Source organism: Hylobates moloch, unplaced genomic scaffold (genome assembly GCF_009828535.3).
Source record: "Hylobates moloch isolate HMO894 unplaced genomic scaffold, HMol_V3 SCAFFOLD_5, whole genome shotgun sequence".
NCBI classification, from domain to species: Eukaryota; Metazoa; Chordata; class Mammalia; order Primates; family Hylobatidae; genus Hylobates; species Hylobates moloch.
The window spans coordinates 81646814-81668616 of NW_026652280.1; the positions used below are offsets into that span (position 1 = coordinate 81646814).

At 51.2% G+C, this 21803-nt stretch overlaps 2 protein-coding genes across 10 annotated transcripts; one reads left to right on the plus strand and one right to left on the minus strand.

Annotated features, from left to right (window-relative positions):
* Positions 1-291: 291 nt before the first annotated feature.
* Positions 292-20034, minus strand: BSCL2 (BSCL2 lipid droplet biogenesis associated, seipin). 9 transcript variants are annotated; one of them, XM_058438816.1, is made up of 12 exons: positions 19643-20034; positions 17599-17814; positions 15774-16090; positions 12842-12923; positions 4585-4728; positions 2695-2829; positions 2408-2505; positions 1306-1447; positions 1102-1168; positions 809-889; positions 634-714; positions 292-543 (listed from the first exon to the last, which is right to left on the minus strand). In XM_058438816.1, exons 2-12 carry the CDS (start codon positions 17683-17685, stop codon positions 383-385), a joined length of 1395 nt encoding a protein of 464 aa, XP_058294799.1. In that variant the 5' UTR covers positions 17686-17814; positions 19643-20034; the 3' UTR covers positions 292-382. The 9 variants fall into 9 exon arrangements, with proteins under 9 accessions (XP_058294799.1, XP_058294798.1, XP_032009014.1 ...); XM_058438815.1 differs by having other exon boundaries at positions 809-895; XM_032153123.2 differs by lacking the exon at positions 19643-20034 and having other exon boundaries at positions 809-895; positions 17599-18040.
* On the plus strand, positions 18164-19700 carry GNG3 (G protein subunit gamma 3). The gene is made up of 3 exons (XM_032153128.2): positions 18164-18410; positions 18792-18891; positions 19174-19700. The coding sequence occupies exons 2-3, from the start codon at positions 18793-18795 to the stop codon at positions 19300-19302; spliced, it is 228 nt and encodes a 75-aa protein (XP_032009019.1). The 5' UTR covers positions 18164-18410; position 18792; the 3' UTR covers positions 19303-19700.
* Positions 20035-21803: the final 1769 nt, after the last annotated feature.

The following is a 21803-nucleotide window of genomic DNA, read 5'->3' on the forward strand; positions in this document are numbered from 1 at the left end:
GGGTGCAGAGGGGGCCAGAGTGATGTCTCCCAGCTCTGCAGACCTGCCCTACACCATCCCCCTCCTGTGGGGGAGATGAAAGTCACATGCAGGGAATGGGAAGGGGCCAGGATAGCTTCTCCCTCCTTGGACTTCCTAGGCTTATGAATGGAAACATCTGTGCTTAAAATAGCCCAGGTCTGGAGGCCTTCCCCTTGACAAGAAGACCTCCCCTCTAATGGTGGAAAGTGAGAGATGCCTGGGGGACACAGGGTTTTCAAATGGCCCTGAACTCATTTCAGAGTCAAGGAAGAAGCTGACACAAAATAGTTTATTGAAGGAAAAACGAGGGGAGAGGAGTCAGGGGGAAAATGCTGGAATGTGAGGAGTCTGCCCCTTTTCTTCAGGAACTAGAGCATGTGGGGCGCTGTCGGAGAGCACCCCCAGCGGGTTCAGAGCTGCCCAGAGTCTCTAGGACAGGGGCAGAAGCAGGAGCAGGAGCAGGAGCAGGAGCAGGCAGGTTGGCCTCCGTCAGCAGAGCTGCATCTTCCCAGGAGCCTGAACCTGGGCCAGGAAAGGGAAAAACAAAATCTCAAATGGGATATTAGATTAACCAGGGGCCCCACCCAGGTCATGCTGCAGGACGCCCCTCACCATCACTGGCCTCAGGCTCTAGCTCCTCTTCTCCGCTCAGGGGCTGCTGATTTGGTTTCTCCTCCTCAGACAGCTGACCCTCTGCAGCCAAAGGGGGAACGCAGGGGTTAGACCCAGACACTGAAGGAGAAAGCCAAGGAGTCAGGAAGGAGAGAGTGTGGCGGCTGCGCCATACCTGTCCCTGAGGGATCTTCAGGGCTCTCACCATCCTCTGTAACATCTGATTGCGGAGTTGACTCCTCCTGGCCTTCAGGCGCTGCACCTCCAAAGCGGAAGAGGACAGGTTAGGGTTAGGGTGGCTGTGCCTGGACAGCAGTGCCAACCTCATCTTCCTCGCCTTTCCTTTGACCCTTGTCTCAGTCAGTGATATCCTAAGCCTCATACTGGATGAAGCAGGGACTCCCTCTGGCCCAGCCCAGCTCAGCTCAACTTAGCCCACCTCAACGGCTCCCCAGCCAACACCTTTACCTGGCTGATGAGCAGAGATCCTCCGTTGGACTTCCTTCCGGGAATTGTCTCTTTTTCGGATGTTAACCTGTGGAGGAAAAACTACTGAGCAGCCAGGACTCACTTCCCTCACTAACAATCGGGCCCTCATGTCCTAACCCCCAACATACCCCTGACCACCCACAAAGATCAAAGGGACAAAAGGGGGTCCTTGCCCCTTTCAACCTGCAAAGAGAAGCGGTGTCGGGGCCAGATGCCCCCCCACACCCACTGCATGTAGCTGAACAGCACGATGACGCTGAGGAAGGTGAAGTTGCTGGCGACACCTATGAAGGCGCAGGTCATCGGGAAGTTGTACAGCAGGTATCTGAGGCAGGAAGTAGGGACAAGAAGGGAGTAGCAGTTACCAGAGAGCACCAGCCTTCTCGTGTCCCAGAAATAACTTCTAGGGCAATTCAAGTGAGTTTGGTTACAGCCAGCTCTGCCGCCCCTGCCTCCCACCCACACAGTTCCCAGAACCTGCTATACCAGGTTCTAACAAAGGCCAAGGACCTTGGGAAGTCTCCTGTGGGAGGGCCATAGGGTACAGCCTCAATGTTGTCTGTCTCTCAAGAGTCACCCCAACTCTTGCTGAGCCAATGGTTCAAGACAGTAGCTCTCAACTCTGTCAGCCCATCAGCCTTCCTCGGGGTGCTTTAAAAAATTCTGCTCACAGGCCGGACGCGGTGGCTCACACCTGTAATCCTAGCACTTTGGGAGGCCAAGGCGGGCGGATCACAAGGTCAGGAGATTGAGACCATCCTGGCTAACACAGTGAAACCCCATCTCTACTAAAAATACAAAAAAAATTAGCCAGGTGTGGTGGCGGGTGCCTGTAATCCCAGCTACTCAGGAGGCTGAGGCAGGAGAATGGCGTGAACCTGGGAGGCAGAGCTTGCAGTGAGCCGAGGTCGCGCCACTGCACTCCAGCCTGGGCAACAGAGCAAGACTCTCTCTCAAAAAAAAAAAAAGAAAAAAAAAAAAAATCTGCTCACTTGGGTGGAGCCCTCAGTCCTCGATTTCTGGGTGGATGGCAGGGCGGAGGGAAGATGAACAGGGATGATGGAGGGTTGTGGGGGCAAAAAACAAAAATTAAAAATTCTGATGCCTAGACAAAAGTTCCCCAGGGAGCTGATAGGTCAATATGTGGCAGCTTTGAGACCCTCTGGCCTATGTGAAACCCAACTCAGCTCTGCTCTGTAAACCCATTACCTCTGCTTGGGACCCTCTTGGTGGAAGGTTAGCCCCTGTGAGAGTTGCCCAAGGTTCACTCCAGTTGGCCCCTCACCTGAGCCCAGTGAAGTGCGCGTGGATGCGGAGGTAGGCTCCATACAGCTGGATGCGCTTGCTGTGGATCTCAATGATCGCTCCAGTGGTCGGCACATACTGTGAGGGGGTGGGGTGAGGGCGGCGTCAGGCCAGGGCCCTGCTGCTAGCACTCTTACCCGCCCCATCTGAGCCCCACTTCCAGCCTCTCAGTTGTGATGTCTCCTGAGCCTGGAGGCTCCTCAGGTAGAAGCCTGGGCTAATGGGAGGGGCTATCTCCTAGTCATAGAGCTCGTTCACCTCACTCACCGAGTTCTCTCTATAGTCTGCGTAGAGTTCCACCTCCAGCAGCTGCTTCTGCTCTGCAAAGCCAAACAGCAGGAGGCTAGAGAAGACCAGTGTGTCCATCATCTGGAGCAGGTCTGAGCGGTAATGCAGCATCACCTGCCGGGGGTAGGAAGCAGAGGCTGGGGACACGTGCACGCCAGATCCCCATGATACTACCTACCCCTCAACCACCTCTGAGTAGTCTATGAAGGCAGCTTCTTCCTCAGGTCCCTGGCTTCCTCACCTTCACTTCCTACCCCTCAGTCTTCATCCAACCATTCCAACTGCTTGAGTACCTCTCTCCCTACTCAACCACACTCTATTATAGAGCAAAGGCCCCTCCTTCCAAGAAACCTTCCTAGATTAAGCCCAACACTGTCTCTGATCTGCCTTTCCCACCAAGTAGTTCTGTAATCCAGTATGGGATCTAAGTCCCACGCACAATGTGAAGCTTTCCCCCCACCATGTAGACATCAGTAATTTGCTTCATGATGAGGTTGTGTTGTTAATTAATGGAAGAATGGAGTCTTAACATTTATTAGGCCAGGTGTGGTGGCTCACACCTGTAATTGCAGCACTTTGGGAGGCTGAGGTGGTTGAATCATTTGAGATCAGGAGTTCAAGACCAGCCTGGTCAACATGGTGAAACCCCACCTCTACTAAAAATACAAAAATTAGCCAGGTGTGGTGGTGAGCACCTGTAGTCCCAGCTACTTGGGAAGCTGAGGCAGGAGAATCGCTTGAACCCAGGAGGTGGAGGTTGCAGTGAGCCGAGATCACACCACTGCACTCCAGCCTGGGCGACAGAGCGAGATCTCTGTCTCAAAAACAAAAAAACATTAAACAGCCACTATGTCCTAATAGGAATTTTACATTTCCCCATTGAATCCAAACTAGTCTTGCTATGAGGTAGTTACTATTATACCCATTTTATAATACTTTATACCCAATAAGTCAGGTGACCCACAGCTAGCTTGTTTCTGAATGAGGACACAAGCCCATGTCTGTCTAGCTCTAAAGCCTGTTTTCTGAGAGCAGCTCCACTCTTCACACTTAATCCCAAAGCTGGGCGTGCTCATGAGATACCTGGGGTGTTTGGCAAAGGTTTCTGCTTTCATAAGCTGATTCCTTTTTTTTTTTTAAGACAAAGTTTTGCTCTTGTTGCCCAGGCTGGAATGCAGTGGCACGATCTCGGCTCACCACAACCTCTGCCTCCCGGGTTCAAGCAATTCTCCTGCCTCAGCTTCCTGAGTAGCTGGGATTACAGGCATGCACCGCCATGTCAGCTAATTTTGTATTTTTAGTAGAGATGGGATTTCTCCATGTTGGTCAGGCTGGTCTCAAACTCTGGACCTCAGGTGATCTACCCGCCTCGGCTTCCCAAAGTGTTGGGATTACAGGCGTGAGCCACTGCGCCTGGCCTTGATTCCTTTCTTTATCCTAACATGTCTGTGACCTCAAAGTCAAGGGTTTTTTCTCCTGCGGAATCCCTACCCAGACATTTTTTTTTTTTTTTTTCTTTTTTTGAGACGGTCTTGCTCTGTTGCCCAGGAGGGAGAACAGTGGTGCAATCTTGGCTCACTGCAGACTCAACCTCCCAGGTTCAAGCGATCCTCCCACCTCAGCCTCTAGAGTAGCTGGGACTACAGCCGTGTGCCACCATGCCCAGCTAATTTTTTGAACTTTTTTTGGTAGAGATGGGTTTCGCCATGTTGCCCAGGCTGGTCTTGAACTCCGGGGCTCAAGCGATCTGCCTGCCTCGGCTTCCCAAACTGCTGGGATTATAGGCCTGAGCCACCACACCCGGCCCCCTACCCATTCTGATCCTGCCATCTTCCTCCACGCCTTCTCAGACAGGCCACGAACACTTACCGAACGCGAAGAAGTGGAGATGATTCGGCCACCTCTGGTGTAGCAGGAAATGGTGACCAAGAACATACCCAAATCTTGATTCACAGGGGACTCTGGCAGCTCAAGCTCTAAGGTAACACGATACGGCTGTCCATACATCAGCACCTGCCGAAGGTAGCCCCCATTTCTTTTAAAAAAATTTTTGTGGAAAATGTACCGTCCCTATTCCACCTCCCTCTTAGGCCCCCAACACCCCCAAATACTCGGCCACAACCCTCTTGGGTAGCCTAACAGGCCTTTCAATCTGTCATCCCAAGAAGGTGCTGCCCCCTTCTGGTGGCTGGAGCCTCTCACGTCCAGGTCTTGGGTATCCTGGTGGCTCTCCTGAATCAGACTGGCTACCCTGTTCCCAGAAAGGCTGTGTCACGTTTCTTTCCCAAAAGTGAACCGTCATGTTGCCAACTGGGCCATCTGTGACTCTGGCCTATGGACCGGTGAGGTTGTCCCCAGGGCCCAACCTGCCCTCTCTTACATTATTAATTAATCAAGCACTGACAGTGCTCAGTCTCCCCAGCCAGCTCTGGCACAGTCATCCTCGCTCCAGATCATCTTTCTGCCATTCTAGGTCCCTTATCTTGGTTCTGTTGGTAGCACCCCAAGACTCAGAGTAGGAAGGCTTCTTCACAGGGATCACCCTCAAGAGGTTAAAGATTTGCCACCAAACATGCCCTAGTTTTTCCTATTTCTATATTCTTCTAACCCATTTTTTTTTTTTTTTTTTTGAGACAGAGTCTTGCTCTGTCGCCCAGGCTGGAGTGCAGTGGCGCAATCTCGGCTCACTGCAAGCTCCGCCTCCCGGGTTCACGCCATTCTCCTGCCTCAGCCTGAGTAGCTGGGACTACAGGCGCCCGCCACCACGCCCGGCTAATTTTTTTTTTTTTTTGTATTTTTTAGTAGAGACGGGGTTTCACTGTGGTCTTGATCTCCTGACCTTGTGATCCGCCCGCCTCGGCCTCCCAAAGTGCTGGGATTACAAGCATGAGCCACCGTGCCCGGCCCTAACCCCTTTATTGATTCATATCTGGCAACAAGGCCCTCACACAGTAGTATATAAAAATTATAGGAGTGAGGGTAAAGCTTCTGTTTTTAATTAGAGGTAATGGATTAAAAAAAAAAAAAAAAAAGGTTAGCCAGGTGCGGTGGCTCATGCCTGTAATCCCAGCACTTTGGGAGGCCAAGGCAGGTGGATCACCTGAGGTCAGGAGTTCAAGACCAGCCTGGCCAACATGGTGAAACCCCGCCTCTACTAAAAATATAAAAATTAGCTGGGCATGGTGGCAGGCACCTGTAATCTCAGCCACTCAAGAGGCTGAGGCAAGAAAGTCGCTTGATCCCTGGAGGCGGAGATTGCAGTGAGCCGAGATCGTGCCATTGCACTGCAGCCTGGGCGACAAGAGCAAAACTCTGTCTCAAAAAAAAAAACAAAAACAAAAACAAAAAAACAAGTTGGAAAATACTGCCCTAGCCCATAGTGAACTACCTCCAAAACGTGGGTTCAGCCTTGGGGGTGCTTTCAGTGTTTATCACTAAGGCAATGGTTGAAACCACTGATAAGGGCCTTTCTTTGTACCTTCTTATTGCCAGTCAGAACTATGTGTTGGCCGGGCGCAGTTGGCTCATGCCTGTAATCTCAGCACTTTCGGAGGCTGAGACGAGTGTATCACAAGGTCAGGAGTTCAAGACCAACCTGGCCAAGATGGTGAAACTCTGTCTCTACTAAAAATACAAAAATTTGCCGGACGTGGTAGCAGGCACCTGTAATCCCAGCTACTCGGGAGGCTGAGGCAGAGAACTGCTTGAACCCGGGAGGCGGAGGTTGCAGTGAACAGAGATCCCACCACTGCACTCCAGCCTGGGTGACAGTGCAAGATTCCGTCTAAAAAAAAACAACAACAACAACAAAAAAAACTATCTGTTGAAGAAAATGGATTCCATGAGATTCCTACCCCCTGTACAGACCAGATGATTAAGCCAGTTGCTTCATAAACTTTTTTTTTTTTTTTTTTGAGACGGAGTCTCGCTCTGTCGCCCAGGCTGGAGTGCAGTGGCGCGATCTCGGCTCACTGCAAGCTCCGCCTCCCGGGTTCACGCCATTCTCCTGCCTCAGCCTCTCTGAGTAGCTGGGACTACAGGCGCCCGCCACCACGCCCGGCTAATTTTTTTTTTTGTATTTTTAGTAGAGACGGGGTTTCACCGTGTTAGCCAGGATGGTCTCGATCTCCTGACCTCGTGATCCGCCCGCCTCGGCCTCCCAAAGTGCTGGGATTACAGGCTTGAGCCACCGCGCCCGGCCTTTTTTTTTTTTTTTTTTTGTGAAGACAAGGTCTTGCTCTGTCACAGGCTGGAAGGCAGTGGCATGATCATGGCTCACTGTGCCTGGAACTTCTGGGCTCAATCTATCCTCCTGCCTCTGCCTCCTAAGTACCTGGAACCATAGGGACTATAGGCACATGCAATCACACCCAGCTAAAATTTTTTTTTTTTTTTTTGGAGAGACAGGGGTCTTGCTTTGTTGCTCAGCCTATGAATTCTTCCCCTCAACCACTCCCCCAGTCTATTAATTCTTTTCTTTTTTGAGACAGGATCTCGCTCTTGTCACCAAGGCTGGAGTGCAGTGGTGTGATCACAGCTCACTGCAGCCTCAACCTCCTGGGCTCAATTGATCTTCCTGCCTCAGCCTCCTGAGTAGCTGGAACTACAGGCAGGTGCCAACACACTCAGCTAATTTTTTATTTTTTTGTAGAGACGGGGTCTCATTATGTTGCCCAAGCTGGTCTTGAACTGCTGGACTCAAGCAGTCCTGCCTTGGCCTCCCAAAGTGCTGGGATTATAGGTGTGAGCCACTGCCCTTGGCCCAAATTCTTTGAAACATTAAAATAGGTAGTTCTCTTAGCCAGGTGTGGTAGTACATGCCTGCAGTCCCAGCTGCTGAGGAGATTGAGGCAGGAGGATCCCTTGAGCCCAGGAGTTTGAGGCTACAATGAGCTATGATTGGGCCACTACACTCCAACCGGGGTGACAGAATGAGACCCCAACTAAGAAAAAAAAAAAATTAATCTCCTCCAAAGGGATCCACAGAATTTAATACTAAAACCTTGTGAATAAATCCATGCCGGCCGGGCGCAGTGGCTCACGCCTGTAATCCCAGCACTCTGGGAGGTCAGGAGATCGAGACCATCCTGGCTAACACGGTGAAACCGCGTCTCTACTAAAAATACAAAAAAATTAGCCAGGAATGGTGGCAGGCGCCTGTTGTCCCGGCTACTTGGGAGGCTGAGGCAGGAGAATGGCATGAACCCGGGAGGCAGAGCTTGCAGTGAGCCAAGATTGCGTCACTGCACTCCAGCCTGGGCAACTCCATCTCAAAAAAAAAAAAAAAAATTCCATGCCTTTGTCCACATTTGCCTGCTTGATGGGCAGATTCTCCCCGTTCTCTAACATTCCCATGTAATATTCACCCTTCCTTAAAAGATCCGCTTTGGGCCGGGCACAGTGGCTCACGCCTGTAATCCCAGCACTTTGGGAGGCCGAGGCGGGTAGATCACCAGGACAGAAGTTCGAGACCAGCCTGGCCAACGTGGTGAAACCCCATCTCTACTAAAAAAAAAATACAAAAATTAGCTGGACGTGGTGGCATGCGCCTGTAATCTCAGCTACTCAGAAGGCTGAGGCAAAAGAATCACTTGAAGCCAGGAGGCAGGGGTTGCAGTGAGGCAAGATCACACCAGTGCACTCCAGCCTGGGCAACAGAGAGAGACTCCATATCAAAAAAGAAAAAAAAAAGATCCACTTTGAACATCACCATCTCCATGGTCTTAGACTATCCCAGACAACACTGATCTAATTCTTCACAAATTCTTCTGGATTGCAGAATCCACATCCTTTTTTTTTTTTCTTCTTTTTTTTTTGAGACAAGAGTCTTACTCTGTCGCCCAGGCTGGAGTACAGTGGCATGATGTTGGCTCACTGTGACCTCTGCCTCCTGGGTTCAAGCGATTCTCCTGTCTCAGCCTCCCAAGTAGCTGGGACTACAGGCACACGCCACCACGCCTGGCTAATTTTTGTATTTTAAGTAGAGACGGGGTTTCACCATATTGGTCAGGCTGGTCTCGAACCCTGACCTCAGGTGATCCACCCGCCTCAGCCTCCCAAAGTGCTGGGATTACAGGCATGAGCCACCGTGCCTGGCCAGAATCCACATCTTACAGTTTACTACTTAAATGTGTGCAAACATATGCAATGTATAGTTTTCCATCAACGCTGTGAGCTCATTGAGAGTAGCGACCACATCTACTTCTAGCAAGCCATTACACATAGTGGCCAGATTATTTCATTCATTAATTTTAAAATGTTCATTGTCAACAAACAAAATGTTCAACCTCTTCTAATTATCAGGGACATGGGCTGAATTTGCTCTCATCCTCCTTTTATTCCTCCCTCCCTCATGTGACAGCCTCACACCTGATCGTTTCAGGCTCCCTCCCTTGGCTCCCTGCCTTCCCATTATGATCTCTGCAATGGGCCACAAAACTGTATGCACCATCCCAGGTTCTGTGGCTTTCTCATTTCTTCTCAATAAAGTCATTTATTATTATTTATTTATTTATTCATTCATTCATTTTGAGATGGAGTCTTGCTCTGTCGCCAGGCTGGAGTGCAGTGGCTCGATCTCAGCTCACTGCAACCTCCGCCTCCTGGGTTCAAGTGATTCTCCTGCCTCAGCCTCCTGAGTAGCTGGGATTACAGGTGCGCACCACCATGCCCAGCTAATTTTTGTATTTTTAGTAGAGACGGGGTTTTACCATGTTGGCCAGGATGGTATCGATCTCTTGACCTCATGATCCGCCTGCCTCGGCCTTCCAAAGTATTGGGATTACAGGCGTCAGCCACCACGCTTAGCCCCTATTTTTTTTCTTGCTCTGTAGCCCAGGCTGGAGTGCAGTGGCACGATCTTGACTCACTGTAAGCTCCGTTTCCCAGGTTCATGCCATTCTCCTGCCTCAGCCTCCCAAGTAGCTGGGACTACAGGCCTGCGCCACCACGCCTGGCTAATTTTTATATTTTTAGTAGAGATGGGGTTTGACTGTGTTGGCCAGGCTGGTCTCGAACTCCCGACCTCAGGTGACCCATCTGCCTCCTCAGCCTCCCAAAGTGCTGAGATTACAGGTGTGAGCCACCACACCCGGTTATAATCCTAACACTGTGGGATTGTCTCTACTAAAAATTAAAAAAAAAAAAAAAAAAGTCAGCTAGGCATGGTGGCACACACCTGTAGTCCCAGCTACTTGGGAGATCACTTGAACCTGGGAGGTCATGGTTGCAGTGAGCCGTGATCGTATCACTGCACTCCAGGCTGGGCGACAGGGCAAAACCTTGTCTCAAAAAATAAAATAAAATAGAACCCCAGACTCTATAGGTTATACTCCTCCCTTCAAAGATGTGACATTCTATCATTACATCAGTTTCCTCCCAAGTACCACTTTTGAAAAATAACTTCAGGCTGGACATGGTGGCTCATGTCTGTAATCCCAGCACTTCAAGAGGCTGAGGTGGGCAGATCACCTGAGATCATGAGTTCAAGACCAGCCTGGCCAACATGATGAAACCTCGTCTCTATTAAAAATACAAAAATCAGCTAGGTATAGTGGCATACACCTGTAACCCCAGCTAGTCGGGAGGCTGAGGCAGGACAATCGATTGAACCCAGGGGGCAGAGGTTGCAGCGAGCCGAGATCGTGCCATTGCACTGTAGCCTAGGTGACAGGAAAAAAACTGTCTCAAATAAATTAAATAAATAAATAAATAAATAAAACTTCAGGCTGGGTGTGGTGGCTCACGCATGTAATCCCAGCGCTTTTGGAGGCTGAGGTGGGTGGACCACCTGAGGTCAGGAGTTTTAGACCAGCCTGACCAACATGGTGAAACGCTGTCTCTGCTAAAAATACAAAAATTAGCCGGGCGTGGTGGGGGGCACCTGTAATCCCAGGTACTCAGGAGGCTGAGGTGGGAGAATTGCTTGATCCCAGGAGTTGGAGGTTGCAGTGAAGCGAGATCGCGCCACTGCACTCCAGCTTTGGCGACACAGCAAGACTCTGTCTCAAAAAAAAAAAAAAAAAAAAAAAGAACCTATTCTTTATCAGAGCCTCCTCTAGCTTGCCTACTATAGAGGCCCAGTCCCCATATGTATTTCTCAGGGTTCCCAGGTTTGGTGACGTCACACTGGCATCTGGCCAGTCCTCTGGCACAGTACCCTTTGTAATGACAAGATGCACATATTTGACAACAGTTTCATAATTTTATATAAATGCTTTCAAAACTCTTGGGTAGATACCCATCTTCTTCCAATGTAATAGCTGATTTGTTCATTTAGGTCTAAAACATTGCTTACTTTACCTAGCAGATAAATATATCATACTTCACCTGAGAAAGATGGTCCTCAGTTTACAATGGGGTTACATTCCCATAAACCCATCTAAGTTGAAACTATCACAAGCTGAAAACGCATTTAGTACACCTAACCTAAAGAACATCATAGCTTACTTACCCTAGCCTACCTTAAACATGCTCAGAACACTTACGTTAGCCTACCTATAGTTGGTTACAATCATCTAACACAAAGCCTATGCTTATAATAAAGTAGTGAATATCTCATGTGATTTATTGAATACAGTATTGAACGTGAAAAACAGGCTGGGCGCAGTGGCTGACGCCTATAATCCCAGCACTTTGGGAGGCCGAGGCAGACAGATCACAAAGTCAAGAGATCCAGACCATCCTGGCCAACAGGGTAATATCCCATCCCTACTAAAAATACAAAAAAAATAGCTGGGCATGGTGGCGCGCTCCTGTAGTGCCAGCTACTCGGGAGGCTGAGGCAGGAGAATCGCTTGAACCCAGGAGGTGGAGGTTGCAGTGAGCTGAGATCGCCCCACTGCACTCCAGCCTGGCGACAGAGTGAGACTGTCTGAAAAAAAAAAGAAAGAGAGTGAAGAACAGAATGGTTGTATAGGTACCTGAAGTACAGTGTCTACGGAATGTATGTCGCTTTTGCACCACAGTAAGTTGAAAATTTCTTAAGTTGAATTAACGTAAGTCAGGGACTATGTTGAGAAAGAACATTTCTTTCTTTTTTTTTTTTTTTTTGAGACAGAGTCTCGCTCTGTCACCCAGGCTGGAGTGCAGTGGCGCGATCTCGGCTCACTGCAAGCTCCGCCTCCCGGGGTTCATGCCATTCTCCTGCCTCAGCCTCTCTGAGTAGCTGGGACTACAGGTGCCCGCCATCACGCCCGTCTAATTTTTTTGTATTTTTAGTAGAGACGGGGTTTCACCGCGGTCTCGATCTCCTGACCTCGTGATCCGCCCGCCTCGGCCTCCCAAAGTGCTGGGATTACAAGCGTGAGCCACCGTGCCTGGCCGAGAAAGAACATTTCTAACACCTGCTGCAGAAAGATCCATCAGTACACACAATTAATTTTTTTTTTTTTTTTTTTTTTTGAGACAGAGTCTCACTCTGTAGCCCAGGCTGGAGTGCAGTGGCGCAATCTCGGCTCACTGCAAGCTCCGCCTCCCAGGTTCACACCATTCTCCTGCCTCAGTCTCTCCGAGTAGCTGGGACTACAGGCGCCCGCCACCACGCCTGGCTAATTTTTTTTTTGTATTTTTAGTAGAGATGGGGTTTCACCGTGGCCTTGATCTCCTGACCTCGTGATCCACCCGCCTCGGCCTCCCAAAGTGCTGGGATTACAAGCGTGAGCCACCGCGCCCGGCCCACACAATTAATTTTAATTTCTTTTCCTTCAAAGTCTTCCTCTTAGTCTCCTTTTTTTTTTTTTTTAAGACGGAGCTTCATTCTTGTTGCCCGGGCTGGAGTGCAATGGCGTGATCTCGGCTCACTGAAACCTCCTCCTCCCGGATTCAAGCGATTCTCCTGCCTCAGCCTCCCAAGTAGCTGGGATTACAGGCATGCGCCACCACACCCAGCTAATTTTGTATTTTTAGTAGAGACGGGGTTTCTCCGTGTCGGTCAGGCTGGTCTCGAACTCCCAACCTCAGGTGATCTGCCCACCTCAGCCTCCCAAAGTACTGGGATTACAGGTGTGAGCCACCGTGCCCAGCCAGTCTCTTATTACTCAATTCCTTCTCTCTAGGCGTTTCTCAAGTCTTCCTATTTTGAGTCATCAAAGCTCTAATGAAACCTCTCTCTAGTTCCTATACTCACCCGATCACGTCCACCCTTAGTCAGCGAGACATTGGCAACAGGGAAGGAGCAGAGTGAGGTGGTAGAGGAATCACAGTCGGTCCTAAATGAGAACGGAGGAGGATACGCCAGTAAGTTAGTCTTACTAGTCCATCCATACACCTTCTTGGCCCCCTAGGGCTCCCTCCTGCCCTCCTCCCTTCTCAGAACAGGCACCCTTCTCTCTGTTACAAAGATGGAGAACAAATGTGGCCAGGAGATTCAAGATACCAGAATGATTATTTCATTCTCTTCCTATGACTTCAATGTATGTCCTCTCATTAGAGCAGATGTTCTTAGATGGGACTCTACAGATACTTAAATAGTTGCATACTTCAGTGTTTCTAAAGACTTAAGGAGCTTGATAAAAATGTAAATTCCAGGGCCAAGCAGGGGTGGCTCACGCCTGTAATCCCAGCACTTTTGGAGGCCGAGGAGGGCGGATCACCTGAGGTCAGGAGTTTAAGACCAGCCTGAACAACATGGAGACACCCCATCTCTACTAAAAATACAAAATTAGCAGGGCGTGGTGGCACGTGCCTATAATCCCACCTACTCGGGACGCTGAGGCAGAAGAATCGCCTGAACCTGGGAGGCAGAGGTTGTGGTGAGCCGAGATCACGCCACTGCACTCCAGCCTGGGCAACAAGAGTGAAACTCCATCTCAAAAAAAAAAAACGTATAAACATGCCCAGGCATATGCTGCGCCCACACCCCTACATGCAAATTTGCCTACAATTGGAGGGGTTCATGAGCCTCTTAATAACCATCTGTAGAAAAAAAAAAAAAAAAAGTAAATTCCAGGGTCCCACCCAAGAGATTCTGATTTGGTAGCTCTGGTCTGGGTCCTAGTTTGAGAAAACGCCTCCAAAAGGATCTACAGATGGTTATTAAGAGGCTCATGAACCCCTCCAATTGTAGGCAAATTTGCATGTAGGGGTGTGGGCGCAGCATATGCCTGGGCATGTTTATACGTTTTTTTTTTTTGAGACGGAGTCTTGCTCTGTCGCCCAGGCTGGAGTGCAATGGCAGGATCTTGGCTCATTGCAAGCTCCGCCTCCCAGGTTCACGCCATTTCTCCTGCCTCAGCCTCCCGAGTAGCTGGGACAACAGGTGCCCGCCACCACGCCCGGCTAATTTTTTGTATTTTTAGTAGAGACAGGGTTTCACCATGTTAGCCAGGATAGTCTCAATGTCCTACCCTCGTGATCCGCCTGCCTCGGCCTCCCAAAGTGCTGGAATTACAGGTGTGAGCCACTGCGCCCGGCCGTATATACGTTTTTATGGCAGGAAGGGCCATAAGATCCATTTCCTAAAAGTTTAAGAAGCTCTGCTTTAGAAACTATAGCTCTGGACCAGGGACTTAAGGGAAAAAATGACTTTAAACCATTGATTATAACGCCCTTCTCTGCATCTGTTGATAGGACCTACAACCACTGTTAAGAAGAGAGAACTAGGCCGGGCGCAGTGGCTCATGCTTGTAATCCCAGCACTTTGGGAGGCCGAGGGGGTGGATCACGAGGTCAGGAGTTCGAGATCAGCCTGGCCAACATAGTGAAACCCCATCTCTACTAAAAATACAAAAAAAAATTAGCCAGGTGTGGTGGCAGGCACCTGTAATCCCAGTTACTTCGGAGGCTGAGGCAAGGCAAGAGAATGGTTTGAACCTGGAGGCAGAGGTTGCAGCGAGCCGAGACTGTGCCACTGCACTGCAGCCCAGGCAACAGCGTGAGACTCTGTCTCAAAAAGAAAAAAAAAAAAAAGAAGAGAGACCTTGGTGGGGGGCAGTGGCTCACGCCTGTAATCCCAGCACTTTGGGAGGCCGAGGCGGATGGATCACCTGCATTCAGGAGTTCAAGACCAGCCTAGCCAACATGGTGAAACCCCATCTCCCCAGTACTTTGGGAGGCCAAGGCGGATGGATCACAAGGTCAGGAGATTGAGACCATCCTGGCTAACAAGGTGAAACCCCGTCTCTACAAAAAAAAAAAAAAAAAAATTAGCAGGTCATGGTGGCAGGTGCCTGTAGTCCCAGCTATTCAGGAGGTTAAGGCAGGAGAATGGCGTGAGCCCAGGAGGCGGAGCTTGCTGTGAGCCGAGATAGGGCCACTGCACTCCAGCCTGAGCGACACAGCAAGACTCATCTCAAAAACAAACAAACAAACAAAAGCAAAAAGCAAAAAAAACCCATCTCTACTAAAAATACAAAAATTAGCCAGATGTGGTGGCACACACCTGTAATCCCAGCTACTTGGGAGGCTGAGGCACGAGAATCGCTTGAACCTGGGAGGCAGAGGTTGCAGTGAGTAGACACTGCACCACTGCACTCCAGCCTGGGCAACAGAGCGAGACTCCGTCTCAAAAAAAAAAAAAAAAAAGGGAATTTGGCACTTGGCGGGGTTTGTAAAAGGAGAAGGAACCTAAGGGGCGAGTCAAGACGCAAGACTCTCTGGGAGGCAAGTTTATGCACCTCCTCATCTTATGTTTCCATAATCTCTATTGTGCAGCTGACTTTCAGGGATTGAGAGGCAATAATGTAAAAAGCAAACTGCTCCTTTCCTAATAGCTCCTCTACTGAAAGCCAGGTTGGTTCTGCACTAAGGGGTTGAATTGGCTGAAAATTCTACACTGGCCCTGAGAGTGAGGGCCAAAACAGAATTGATCCTCATAATGACAGAAGTGGATACCCCCCCGCCTTTTTTTTTTTTAACCAGAATTCAGTTATCAGAGGTAGAACTAGAACTCTAGCCCTGGCAACCCAAATCTAGCCTTGGGCTGTGAAAGTTGAGAGGTCCTGGAAGCACACCTGGCTCCAGTTTTCCTCATCTGTAAATGAGGGGATTGAACGGAATAAGCTCCAAGGGCCTTACAATTCCCATAGGACTCCTCTAGTTTGATAGAGGGCCCCTCTCACCTGTAGTAGAAATGCACGGGGCTGAGGTGGCTGACTGTCGGCATGTAGGAATAGTAGAAGGAGCCATAGAGGAAGACAGACACCCAGAGCAAGAGGAGGATGGTGCAGAAGAGCACCCCAAACTGCAGCAGCAGCCTGCGGGCACGGCCTGCCAAGACTTGGCCCACCTCCTGGGCCCACAGTAAGGCAGGTACCGGAGGGTCATTGACCATGGCCGGGAGAGCAGGGTGTCTGGCCCCAGGTTCAGGCCTTGCGTTCCTAGCTGCTCTGCCACCTGGACGCCACCCCTGGCCATGGGATGCAGCAGCTGGTGGTTCCTGGAAAGAGAAGGGGGGTGGGAAAGAGTCACTCCTTTCCCCAAGGAGGTGGAGACAAAAAAGCTTACTGGACTGGCTTTGAGGAACGAGAGATAGCAGGATAGCAAAGTCATTGTTTCATATATATGGCCTTTCTCCAAATGATTGTGCCACTCAGCCAATTACCCCTTCCCTTTCCTCCACTGTGTTCCCTCCCGCCCAGTGCTAGATCTCCTCAGTGGAATTCCTTCTCCAGCCATTTGCTGCTGGGACAAACCACCTTGATACTCATTCACAGCTATATAACAAAGAATAAGCACCTTACAATTCTTAAAAAGAGCACCTTACAATTGTTAAAAAGAGCTTTACACACACGGTGATACTGAATCCACACTGCTAGGCAGCTGCACGGAGAGAATGTGCGACTTGCCTAAGGTCGCACGGCCAGACTCGAAACCAGTAGCCTAAGAGTAGCCACAATTGCTTCCCAAGTTTCTCCTCTCCGCCTCGAGCTGAGCTCGCTCCCCGACACGGCTGCGTCCCACGCCAGGCGGAGCGCCCTGCAGCCAACCGCCACTTCCCGCCAGTCCCCTCCGGCTCGGGGGTGGGCAAAGCGCCCGGAGCCCCTACCTAATCGCGCAACCATGGAAACCAGCCCGCCGGCTGCCACAGGGCGGCCGACTCACCAGCCTTGTGCGCTGCCAGGGTAACCGTGAGAAGGGACTTCCGCCTCCCGGGGAAGTCCCACCCCTCTCCGCCGGCCGCTTTTGTAGCCCTGGGAGGCGGAGTTTCTGCCCAGGGCGGGGTCCAGCGCGGCGGGGCGGAGCCTTCCCGAGCTGCGAGGCCGCTGTCCGCTTGCGCTCGCCACTGGCTCTCTCTGCGGCAGGTTTTCCTCCGGTTACCGTGACCAAAGGGGAAAGACGCCTGCCTCCCTGCAGGCCCCAAGATGTGCCCCAGGGGATGGGCTGACTGCAGCCTCCGCTCGGCCCTCCCTCGAGACTGCAATCACAGCCCTCTGTGCACACCTTCACCACAGGCCATTTCACCCGCGAAGCGGGCGAGTGAGGCGGTCATCCAGCTGGCGCTGATTTTTATCGCCCACAGCTCCTAGGACCTGTAGGCATCTAAGGCGGGGGCATTCAACTAGAGCATGTTGCAGTCTGCGGCAACCTGGGCCTCTTGCATTGTTGCGCAGGCAGATTAGTCCCCTGTTCCCAGCGTGGTAGCATTGTGGACGTCCTCTGACCCCTAACTGGATGCACTCTCCCTCAGAGTCCCCACAGCACATTATCTAGACTAGCTTTTGGCAGTCTTCTATTTTGTAGACGTCTAATCACCCCAGATAAAGTCCTTCAGAGGGCACGGCCAGTGTTGTGTACATCTTTGCACACTGTTACGGGCGTGGGAAGTAATCTATTCAAAATGAATGAAATTCTTAAAACCAATCCACCCCCCCCCCCCCGCCCCCTTCACGCCAGCCCACCTATTTCCAGTATATTTCTGCTGACTGTCCCCACAAGGGCCCCTACCTCCTCTTTGTCCGGTCCTTTGATCTGGTCTCCGCACACCTCTTTTTCCCCAGCTTCCTCCTTTTGCTCTACCTTTTCTGTAGACATCTTCCTGACGAGCCTCTGTTGACTCTGGATCTTCCACTGAGTCACTTGTGGCTAAAACGTGAAGTGGCGATCCAGACGCTGATACCTGTGGCGCATCACATTTTCCTGGATATGGAAAATGGAGGGTCCCTGGGAGAGAAACGAAGATTCAGGTGCTAAGTGCTGTGTCAGGGTAGAGGGAGGAAGGGAGGAGGGGGGCGACTGCCCAGCTGATGTCAGATTTTCAAATGAGCAGGGTCCCCGCAGCCAGTACAGACTCCACTGCAGGGGCTGTCATACGCCCAGACCACCCCATTTGAGAGGGGGAGTCGGCCTTGGCCTCAGCTCTGTTGGGGAGGGCTCTAGCCCAGACTCAGGATGCCTGCAATGGGGGAGGGGCAGGCAGTGAACCAGCGACAGTGGGGGTGTGCACACGGATGCAGGCAGCTAGGCTCCCCCACTGGCCAGGCAGTTGGTATGCTCCCGGATCTGAGCAGCTCCTTCTAGCATCCTTCATCCTTCAGGTACCAGCCATCCAGTGCTTGAGCTGCAGAAACTGAGACCAGCCCTCGACGGACCTCTGGCCTAGCCCTCCCCAGGGGCCTCCTTCCCTATAGTCACTGCTTCTGCATCAGATACTTTCAGCTGCAACTCCCTACAGGGTGGGGCACCCATCTCAGGCAGAAGGTTTTGGTACCCTCCACTGACCCTACACCCAGGGCTGCTACTGCCGCTTGTGGCTTCAGGTGAGTAAGGAACGGCCTGTTTTTCTCCTGTTGGGGCTCACTGGAGCAGATAGGGGTGATGTGCCCTCCTCATCAGGGTTGGTTGAGGTCTTCAGAGCTGGGAACACACATGGTTTGAAGGGCTGAAAAGCCTTAAATCATTTGTGTAAGGCTTAATGATCTGTGGCCCAGGCCATGAGGGAGTTTGCGGAGCACCTCATCCCACCCTATTTTTTCCATGAGGAATACAGGGATGAGACAGTCCACTGGAGGAGGAGGAGGAGGATAGGAGGGGAACAAAATATTGGAGTACGACCACAGCCTTGTAAAGGTTGGTGTGGAGTGAGCATGGAGGGGTCCTCCAGCTGAGACTGTGCTCTGAGAGGTCCCTCTTTTTTCCAGGATGAAAGGTGAGACCCCGGTGAACAGCACTATGAGTATTGGGCAAGCACGCAAGATGGTGGAACAGCTTAAGATTGAAGCCAGCTTGTGTCGGATAAAGGTAGGTGGGACCCTGGCTGGCTCCCATTAGTTGGCCAGGCTGTGCTGTGCTGCAGGTTCCCAAAGCTCAGGATAAGAGATGCATTCTTTCCTTCACTCCCCGAGGTCAGGGGAGGAGTCTGGGGCTCTGTAAAGAGAGCTGTCCCCAGGCCTCTGTGGGGGATGAGGGAGAAGACAGTTGTAAGGAGCCCTGGAGATGGCAAAAGAGAACCCATTTGGGGAGGGAGGCTGCAGTCCCCTTCAGAGGTCCTGGCTAACAATACCCCTCCTGGCTGTGTCCCAGGTGTCCAAGGCAGCAGCAGACCTGATGACTTACTGTGATGCCCACGCCTGTGAGGATCCCCTCATCACCCCTGTGCCCACTTCGGAGAACCCCTTCCGGGAGAAGAAGTTCTTCTGTGCTCTCCTCTGAGCTCCCCTGTCCCTTCTCACAACTCCTCCCTTTTCCCTCTCCTGGGCCCTTCCTTAGGTCAGTAATTGTCGTGAGCCCCTGAGGCTCCTTGCATCCCATCCCTAACCCTTGCCTGACCATGTGAGGTTATCTGAAGCACAAGGCTCACCCTCACCTATCTGTCGACCCCATTTCCTACCACCTTTGTGGCCGACCCCAAGCACCCCAGAGATATGAGGCACCCTTTGCTCCACCCACAGCAGGGCCCCGTCAGACTCTGCCAGCGTCCTGCCCGCTTCCCTCGGTGACCTGCTCAGACAATGGAGAGAGGGATGGGCCAGGTTCTTGCTCTCAGTCTCACCTGGAGCTACTGGGAGGGTAAAGCCATTTGAAGAATAAAGTCATCCAGAGCCTCAGGACAGCTCCTGTGTTAGAATTCTTGGGGGGAGAGGATCATCAAGCAATAGATCTGCCATACCCAGGGAACAGGGCCAATCAAAGCAGGCTAGACCCTGTCAAGGATCGGAGATCAGCGGGGTCAGGGGATGGCGGGCGTCAGAGAGCGACCACAGTGTAAGAATGAAGTACAAAAGACGCTCAAGAGGCTGCGAAGAGCAAGCACACACACACAAACGTGCAACGAAGCCAAGTTAAAAGGTAAACAGGCCGAACAGGGTGGATTTAGGGGAGGGTGCGGGAGTGTAGTCGTACAGCAGAGGATCTCTTAGGAGGGTAGGGGCGGAGCTTGGCTTCAGTTACCGCGACTGGAGCCGATTTTATACCTAAGATGGCTGCGCCCACAGCCCCTCCCATTCCAAGATGGTCGTACCAACATGGCGGCCCCCGTGTCACAGAGTTTACCGTACAGGGCTTCTCTTAAAATGGCGGCCCCCCGGCAACAGGAGTTCTCAATATGGTCCCTTCCACCCTCTTCTGGTCTCAAAATGGCTGCCCCTGCCCTCACCAAGCCGGGGCCCGCGCCCTGCAACCCCGAAATCTGGATTTCGATGTCCTCCCGATTGAGCCGAAGGCACACGGGCGGCTATAACGAAGAATCACTAAACAAGGGGACCCCAGGAAGCACAGCGTGGCCGACGCTGGTCGCGTGGATCTTGCGAGGGAATCTAGGTTTCTACATCTTGCCAAGAAAGGAGAGGCTCCCTTTGGAGCGGAAATATTAGCGGCAGGGGGTTAACCCCCGGCGCTGTCCGTCTCGGTGCACCGCTCCTCAGTTTTCCTGGTCTTCCCAGGAGCTGGATAAGCCTGAAGTTGCTCAGTTTGGGTTTCCTAGTAGAACTGGGGCTTGTTTTTGCTTTCATTTTCCCCTCAGGCCGATTCAGCCACATCAGCCAGAAAGCAGTGGCCCCACCCCTAAAGTGCCTTGCAGGAGTCCAGCATGCTGTCTGGGCAGGGACTAAACTTAAGGCTTAACATGTCATGGTCATCTCCGGGACTCAAACATGGCGGAGGTTTACGAATACCAGAACGCCTCCTAGAATCTTTTCCTTCCAAGGGTGCACAGAGCCGAGATGGGACCAGGGCCAAGGCAAAGAACGTAACAATCCCAGTATGTGTGCTCCTCCTAGAGTCAAGGTCCCCTAAACTCAGGGACGCATCCTTCCCAGGAAAAGCCTAGGCTGGCTCCTGTTTTGTGCCTGGATATACTTCGGGAAGGGAGGCTGCTTTGAAACAGTAGGGACAGCTCATTACCCCCAGCTTCCAGGTTATCTTTGCACAGAAGACAGCAAAGTGGAGAGAGGAAACCAAAGGAAGAAAGGTTGTTATCACCAGCAACTGAACTTAACCTCCTATCTTCATGAATTCAGGGACACCCAATGAACTTGGGTCACCTTAAGGTGTCCCAAGCAACTTTTTACTGTTGATGGAACTTCTGAGCTCTAAGAAGTCCTGGAGCCCTTCTAATTTATTCCCTCATCCTAGAGATGAAGAAACAGGAAAAGTTTGCCCTCCTGGAGTGGGACCCTACCCCCATTCTGTTGCGTAGGAGCCTCAGTTCCTTCTTGGCACGGTGAAAATTCCAGAAAGGATCAATCAGGTCCGTTTTAATCCCTGTATCCTGACAATGGCACGTATCAGGCACCCAACTACCCAATGAATGGATTGTACTGTACATGCTTAAATGGCAAATGCGGCATGGCAGGGACCAAGCACTTTGCCTCCCTCATCCCCACTGTATCACGGTGTTGGGCAAATTCCAGAGGAGTAAGTGAAATTTTCCACAACAGCTCATGGTAAAAAACAAAACAAAACAAAAAATTAGAGTGTTTAATAAATGTAACCTTGATTTTTTAAAAAGCCTCTGTTCGGCCGGCTGGGCGTGGTGGCTCACACCTGTAATCCCAGCACTTTGGGAGGCCGAGGCGGGCGGATCATCTGAGGTCAGGAGTTCGAGACCAGCCTGGCCAACATGGTGAAACCTGTCTCTACTAAAAATACAAAAATTAGCTGGTGTGGTGGAAGGTACCTGTAATCCCAGCTACTTGGGAGGCTGAGGTAGGAGA

What these genes read in the sequence shown, in the direction of transcription:
- BSCL2 (XM_058438815.1), bottom strand. Translation starts at nt 17,685, where the DNA reads ATGTCTACAGAAAAGGTAGAGCAAAAGGAGGAAGCTGGGGAAAAAGAG. An exon ending in TCTCCACTTCTTCGCGTTCG is followed by an intron (nt 2,830 to 4,584) that starts GTAAGTGTTCGT and finishes TACCCCCGGCAG; the next exon opens with GTGATGCTGCATTACCGCTC. An exon ending in GCGCACTTCACTGGGCTCAG is followed by an intron (nt 1,448 to 2,407) that starts GTGAGGGGCCAA and finishes TTCCTGCCTCAG; the next exon opens with ATACCTGCTGTACAACTTCC.
- GNG3 (XM_032153128.2), top strand. Translation starts at nt 18,793, where the DNA reads ATGAAAGGTGAGACCCCGGTGAACAGCACTATGAGTATTGGGCAAGCA. An exon ending in CCAGCTTGTGTCGGATAAAG is followed by an intron (nt 18,892 to 19,173) that starts GTAGGTGGGACC and finishes GCTGTGTCCCAG; the next exon opens with GTGTCCAAGGCAGCAGCAGA.